Here is an 8,629-nt window from a genome sequence, read left to right on the forward strand (position 1 = left end):
TCATGTCTCTTTCCATCTGCTCACTGCTTCATTCATGACGTTTCCCTAAACACAAAATGGACGGGTGGGCCTTCTGCATGCGACAGACAGACATGATTTCATGGCGCAGGAAAAGAAAAACATGCACTTACCAATTGCGATAAGGCTGAAGTTGTTATAAATTTGTGCCATTCTTCCATTTCTTAAGGTGCAACAATTGCTTTGAGCTCACCATAAACTAATTGTCTTTTAGGTTTGCTTCAAAAATGAGAAAGGCTACACCTAGTTTGGCTTATGTGGTAGCACTTGAAACTTGCATCGCAGTACTTATATTCTTTGAAATCGCTCTTGGTGTCCATCTCGATAAACAGAGGTTAGTAGAAGTAGGTAGCGATTGGCAGCCAGCCACTGCTACATGGTATGGGAGTCCAGATGGAGATGGGAGCGAGGGTAAGTGCAACGCATAATTCTTTATTTGGTTATTAATTTCTTTTATTTGGGGTATTAATTTTTAACATGTGATATTAATATTGAACTATGTGAGTTTATATTGAATTATATAATAAAAAAAATTGACATAATATATTGACCATATATTAATATATTAGGGGTAAAGAGTGTTTATATTTAAGTATAAAAAATGAAACTCAAAATTAATAAAAAAATATAAAAAATTTAGAAAATATTAATAAAAAATAAAATTAGAGATTTATTGAAATAAGAAATTAAATAATATGATATTTATAAATATTTTTAATATATAATCAAACTAAAAATATTATTTTATATACCATAAACTCACTTCAAATTAAAAATATTATTTAATAAACCATAAACCCAAATGAATTCATTGAAAAAATTTGACCATCATTAAAAATATAAACATCTTAATGAAAAAAAAAGTATATTATTACTTTGTCGCAGGCGGTGCATGCGGATATGGCAGCATAGTGAAAGAGAAGCCTTTCCAATCAAAAGTAGCTGCGGGAAGCCCAGCCCTATTCGAAGGAGGGAAAGGATGCGGAGCTTGTTATCAGGTTTAACTATATTTACATTTATATTGCGTGATTCACTTTTTGAGGTATTCATAAAGTTCGACACCTTGTTAAATGTTGTATGTTAACAGGTAAAGTGCACGGAGAAGAGTGTGTGCTCCCAGACTGCAGTGACTGTGGTGATTACAGACGAATGTCCTGGTGGAATCTGCTCAGGTACCGGCAAAATACACTTTGATCTAAGCGGTACTTCCTTCACTGACATGGCATATCCTGGTACATCTTCAGATCTTCTTAATGCCGGAATCGTCTCTATTTTATTCCGACGGTACCTATCTACTTCTACTCGGCAATAAAATATATAAGAGGAATTTGCAGAGTTTGAATTCCTTTGACTTGCTTGATAATGCCTTTATTTCTTGTGTTATGTTACATAGTGTACCTTGCGAATATCCGGGGAACAATATTGCATTCCATGTCAACGAAGGCGCCACTGACCTTTGGTTCGCCTTCCTTGTTGAGTACGAAGACGGAGATGGCGATCTTGGAGCGGTCGATCTAAAGCAGGTTTGTTATTATAAATCTCAATCATACAGCTCAATCGAGAAAATTAATGTACTTATGTGTATAAATCCATAATTGCTAGGCGATTCATGTTTGGATTCTCATGTATGCAGGCAAACTCTGATACATGGCAAGGGATGCGACAGATATGGGGTGCAAATTGGTGTTTGAATAGCGGCCCTTTACAAGCTCCATTCTCTATTCGCTTGCAGTCTCTTTCAACTGGAAGAACGCTTACAGCAAATAACGTTATTCCACAGAATTGGCAACCCCATGCTACCTACCGATCACTCGTCAACTATGATTAACCATCTCATCCTATGCAGCTTAAGGTCCTTAGCAGATGTATAAATTTATCATGTGGCTAATACAGATACTAGTGTCCTAGGAGTTACAGTTTTATAATATGGTCCTTAGCATATGTACAAATTTGTCATGTGACTAATACAGAGACCAGTGTACTACGAGTTGTAGTTTTATAACAGTTAATATCCTATAGTTTACTCTTACCCCGTGCTACATACTGATCACTCGTCAACTATGATTAACCATCTCATCCTATGCAGCTTATGGTCCTTAGCATATGTACAAATTTATCATGTGGCTAATACAGATACTAGTGTCCTAGGAGTTGCAGTTTTATAATATGGTCCTTAGCATATGTACAAATTTGTCATGTGGCTAATACAGATGCCAGTGTACTACGAGTTATAGTTTTGTAATAGTTAATATCCTATATTTTACTCTTGCTATTAGTTAGAAATTGAGCTTTTTCTATTCATGGAGGAAAACTCAAAACTCTTATGTGAAGCCAATTATGGTTTTGTGGTAGGAAGATCCATTTTAATTTCAACTCTATATTCAATTTTAACGACTCTGAATTAACTGTTATGTTCGACTTGATATATCTCTTTGATTTTTTTTCTTTTCATATTGCTAAAATTACCGGATGATTTACAGGATAACAGATCCCATTCCATGTTACTATTTTGCAAATATATGAACACATTGCCTAATCGTGTGCTACTAAGCTCTCGGACTGCTACTGGTTGGGTTGGTAGATATGGTGCATTGCACGCGAGTACGTTCTTTTGTTTCTTAATAATCAGTAATATATTCCTTTATTTCCTATTTGCCCAAGGATGTTGATTTGATCCACACTCGTCCAATCTAACCATTTAGGTTGCGTTCGACAACTAAGAGGTCGCATTTATTTTTCTTACCTTTATATATGCCACCGAAGTAATTTTTGCTAATACATGTGTGATATCATCACACAAAATTTTATATACACAATTTATTTCTAAAAAAACAATGATGAGCATTTAATAAATATAAAAACACTTTCTGTAACTTTAACAAGTGTAATACATAGCCTAGTTGCTTAGGTACTTCATACATAATTTATTTCAAAAATAAATTATGAGCATTTAATAAATATAAGAACACTATTTGTAACTCTAATAAGTCCAATATGTAGCATAGCTGCTTAGTACGTGATGCTTATCCAAAACTGTAAAAATTAAAAATAATTAGTAGCAAAAATTATTATAATTAAGATAAAAAGAATATTACTATTATGTAAAAAAATTCTATATGTTGAGTATTAAATTTTACTTTATCGCTGCTATATTAAATGGAATAAAAAGCAAATCGACTTTTATATTGATCATATGCATAAAATTATTGTTATAGAGGTTTATGAAGTTGTTTTGTAAATAAAATTTTAAAATCAAGATTCATATGGGTAATAGTTGCTCTTTTTCTAAACTGCAAAAGCTCAATCTCCTCAATCTCTTTGAAGAATTAGTGGATAGTACAATAAGATAAATCACTATTCTGAGTTTGGAAATTTTTTGGATACGTATATAATCTTTTGGATATTTTTATTCATATGTGTATGATTATATAGAAACATATATGATCAAACCTCATAAGAGTTACAAGAATGTTTAAACTAAGATATTGTAATTTCTTTTGTTATATAAATGAAATACAAGTATTTTTCCTTAGCACATATATATGAAATCCAAAAAATAATATATTAAAACTTATTTATCAACCAACAAGCGAGAAAAATTAAAATTATATAATTCATTGATAGGTGATATTATTTCAACTTGTGGTATACTAGCACAACCACATTAAAAATATTTATGTGGTTGATATTTCCTAAGGCTTCATTTATATCTACTATTTTTAAATATGTAACAATAAAAATAATAATATATAAAAAAAACTATTGCAATAAAAATATTGATATTATCATTATAATTAATAATAATGATTTCTTTATAATAATTAGTAATTAATATTAAATGTTATTTATTAAAATAAATTTTAAATTATATAACATAAATATGAACCCTGGGAATATAAACCCTTAAAATAATAAAATCTAGGGATTGATATTATAAACCCAAGGGGTTAATACTAAAACCCCAAGGGAATAATATTAACACGAGGGATAATAAACCCAAGGGATAAAAAGTATGAACCCAAGGTATATAAACATTAAGATAAATATTATAAACCCTAAAATAAACATGGTTGACAATTGTAAACTTCCATATTGAGATAATCGTTGTCACAATGGAACATTAGACCATGGTTGACCATTTTTTACCATGATTCATTTTCATATCGAGACAACAATGACACATTCACATGGTTGACCATGGCTGAGTATGGTTGGCTATGGTTGACCATTGTTGACCATGATTGAAATTATAAACCCAATACAATAATAAATCCAAGGAACTAATATTATAAACACAATAGATTAATACTAAAATTGTAAGGGATTATGAACCCAAAGAACTAATATTACAAACTCAAGGTATATAAATTGTAAGATAAATATTATAAACACTAAAATAAACATGGTTAACCATGGTTGATTTTCGTATTGAGACAATCCTTGTCACAATGCGATGTTGGACCATGGTTGACCATGCTTAATGATGGTTGATTTTCATATACTAAAAAACCAAGGGATTATAAACCTAAGGGAATAATATTAAACCCTAAGAAAATGAACTCTTATATTAATAAAGCCAAGGTATTGATATTATAATCCCAAGGGATAAAAAATATAAACCCAAGGTATATAAACACTAAGATAAATATTTTAAACCCTAAATAAACATGGTTGACCATGGTGGATTTCTATAATGAGATAATCCTTGTGAGAATGCAACCTTGGACCATGGTTGACCATACATTACCATGATTGATTTTCATATTGACACAATCTTTGTCGCCATGAGACGTTGGACCATGATTAACCACAATTAATTTTCATATTGAGACAATCATTGTCACAATGTGACATTCGACCATGGTTGACCATGGTTGGCTACGATTGACCATGGTTGACCATGATTGATATTATAAACCCAAGTAAATAATAAACCCAAGGGATTGACATTATAAACCCAAGGCATTCATACTAAAACCCAAAGGGATTATGAACCCAAGGGAATAATATTAAACCCACTCGACTAATATTATAAACTCAAGGTATATAAACCCTAAAATAAATATTATAAAAACTAAAATAAACATGGCTGACCATGGTTGATTTTCATATTAAAACAATCCTTGTCGCAATGCGTTGTTGGACCATGGTTGACCATGTGTAACCATGGTTGATTTTCATATACTAAAAAGCCAAGGGATTAAAAGCATAAGGGAATAATATGAAACCCTACAAATATGAACCCTTAGAATAATAAGCCCAAGGGATTGATATTATAAACAAAAGGGAATAATTAACCCAAGGGATAAAATTTATAAACCCAAGGTATATAAATGCTAAGATAAATATTATAAACTCGAAAATAAACATGGTTTACCATGGTGTATTTCCATATTCAGACAACGCAATGTTGAACTATGTTTGACCATAATTTACCATGTTTTATTTTCATATCAAGACAATCTTTGTCACCATGTGACGTTGGACCATGGTTGATTTTCATATTGAGGCAATCATTGTCACAATATGACATTCGGCCATGGTTGACCATGGTTGAATATGGTTGACCATGGTTGACCATGGTTGACCATGATTGATAATATAAACCCAAGGGAATAATCAACCCAAGGTGTATATATTATAAACCCAAAGGATTAATATTAAAACCCGAATGGATTATGAACCCAAGGTAATAATATCAAACCCAAGGGAATAATATTATAAATTCAAAGTATATAAAACCTAAGATAAATACTATAAACACTAAAATTGACATGGTTGACCATGGTTGATTTTCATATTGAGACAATTCTTGTACAAATGCAATGTTGGACCATGTTTGACCATGCTTAACCATTGTTGATTTCAATTTCAAGAAAATATTTGTCACAATGAGATGTTCGACCATGGCTAACCATAATTAACCATGGATGACCATGTTTGATTTTATAAAACATGGTTGAACATAGTTGACCAAGGTTGACCATGGTTATAAAAAAAGGAAATAAAACTAACCTTAGCTATAAAAAACCCAAGGGATTAACACTAAAAACCCTACGGTTTCTATTCCCTTGGGTTTTTAGTATTAATCCCTTGGTTTTATTATTCCCTCGGGTTTATAATAGCAATCAATTCGGTATATTAATTTAAGGATTCATATTCCTAGAAATATGAACCCAAGGGAATAAAAATTATGAACCCAAGGTATATAAATGCTAAAATAAACATGGTTGACCATGATGGACTTTCATATTGAGATAATCCTTGTCACAATGCAACATTATACTATGGTTTACCATGCTTTACCATGATTGATTTTCATATCGAGACAATATTTGTCACCATAAGATGTTGGACCGTGGTTGACCATGGTTGATTTTCATATTGAGACAATCATTCTCATAATGTGACATTTGACCATGGTTGGCTATGATTAACCATGATTGGCTATGATTGATATTATAAACCCAAGGAATTGATATTATAAACCGAAGGGAATAATAAACCCAAGGGATTAATACCAAAACGCCAAGGGAATAACATTAAACACAAGGAGCTAATATTACAAACTGAAGGTATATAATCTATAAGATAAATACTGTAAATAATAAAATAAACATGGTTTACCATGGTTGATTTTCATATTGAGACAATCCTTGACACAATGTGACGTTCAATCATGGTTGACCATGCTTAACGATGGTTGATTTTCATATACTAAAAACCCAAGGGATTAATAAACCATCGAGTAGCCATATAAACCCTTAGATTAATAAACTTGGAATTGATATTGTAAATCCAGGCCACTAATAATCCCAAGGGATTAATACTAAAAACTAAAGGGAATAATATTAAACCCAGGGGATTAATATTCTAAACCCACAGGATGAATATTATAAACCAAAGGTATATAAACCCTAAGATAATATTATAAACTCTAAAATAAACAAGGTTGGCCATGGTTGACCATGATTGATTTGCATATTGACATAATCTTTGTCACAATGTGATGTTAGACCATGGTTGACCATGATTCATTTTCATATTGAGACAACCTTTGTCACAATGTGATGTTGGACCATGGTTGATCATGGTTGATTTTCATATTGAGACAATCTTTGTCACAATGCGATGTTGTACCATTGTTGACCATGGTTGTCACAATGTGATGTTTAAATAAGAGACAATATTTTTCACAATGTGACCATGATTATTGACCATGGTTGACAAACAATCTTTGTCACAATGCGATGTTGGACCATGGTTGACCATGCTTGATCATGGTTGATTTTCATATTGAAACAAACTTTGTCATAGTGTGACGTTGGACCATTGTTGACCATGGTTAACCATGATTCACCATAATTGACCATCATTGACAATATATGACTAATGTTGACCATTATTGACAATGATTAACCATGGTAGACCATGATTGATTTTCATATCAAGACAGTCTTTGTCACAATGAGACGTTGGACCATGGTTGACCATGGTTTATTTTCATATTGAGACAATATTTGTCACAATACGACGTTGGACCATGGTTGACCATGGTTGTCATAATGTGATGTTGGACCTTAAGACAATCTTTGACATAATGTGACCATGGTTATTAACCATGATTGACCATAATTAACCATGGTGGACCATTATTGATTTTCATATTGAGACAATCTTTGTCACAATGCAATGTTGGACCATTGTTGGCCATGCTCAATTTTCATATAGACACAATCTTTGTCACAATGCGACGTTGTACCATGGTTGACCATGGTTAGCGAGGGATGACCATGGTTATCACAATGTGACATTGCACCAAGAGATAAACTTCGTCACAATGTGACCATGATTGACCATGGTTGATTTTGATATTGAGACAATATTTGTCACAACGTGTGACATTGGACCATGGTTGACCATGGTTGTTCATGATTGACCATAATTGACCATGGTTAACCATGTCTGACCAATTTTGACCAAGATTTACCATGGTTAACCATGGTTCGTTTTCATATTGAAAATTTTCTATGATAAACACTAAGATAAATATTATAAATCAAGGTATATAAATCCTTTGATAAAGATATAAACCACAATAAACCATATGATAAATATTATAAATGGAAAAATATACATGGTTGATTTTTTTTTTATCATGGTTGATTTTCATATTGAGACAATATTTGTCACAATGAAACATTGGACCATGGTTGACCATGGATGACCATGATTGACTTTCATATTGAGACAATATTTTTCACAATGAGACATTGGACCATGGCTGACCATACTAGACCATGGTTAATTTTCATATTGAGATATTCTTTGTCACAATGTGACATTGGACCATGGTTGACCATGATAGATCATGGTTGACGAAGGTTGATAATGGTTGAACATGGTTGGTTTTCATATCAAGATAATCTTTGTCATAATGTGGCATTGGATGATGATTGACTAAGATTATAAACCCAAGGGGTTTATATTAAACCCCAAGATTAATATTATAAATCATATGGATAATATTATATCCTAGGAATATGAACCCTTATATTAATAAACCCAATGGATTGATATTATAAATGCATGGGAATAATAAACCCAAGGG

At 32.0% G+C, this 8,629-nt stretch overlaps 1 protein-coding gene across 1 annotated transcript; it reads left to right on the plus strand.

The window, feature by feature from the left end:
• Positions 1-245: 245 nt before the first annotated feature.
• LOC149140627 (expansin-B16-like) lies at positions 246-2,126 on the plus strand. The gene is made up of 5 exons (XM_089451024.1): positions 246-429; positions 904-1,016; positions 1,106-1,302; positions 1,412-1,541; positions 1,652-2,126. The coding sequence occupies exons 1-5, from the start codon at positions 246-248 to the stop codon at positions 1,844-1,846; spliced, it is 819 nt and encodes a 272-aa protein (XP_089307150.1). The 3' UTR covers positions 1,847-2,126.
• The last annotated feature ends 6,503 nt before the right edge of the window (positions 2,127-8,629 follow it).

The sequence above is a fragment of the Pinus tabuliformis genome, chromosome X (genome assembly GCF_031772625.1).
Source record: "Pinus tabuliformis cultivar Carrire ecotype Pingquan chromosome X, CPIR1, whole genome shotgun sequence".
NCBI classification, from domain to species: Eukaryota; Viridiplantae; Streptophyta; class Pinopsida; order Pinales; family Pinaceae; genus Pinus; species Pinus tabuliformis.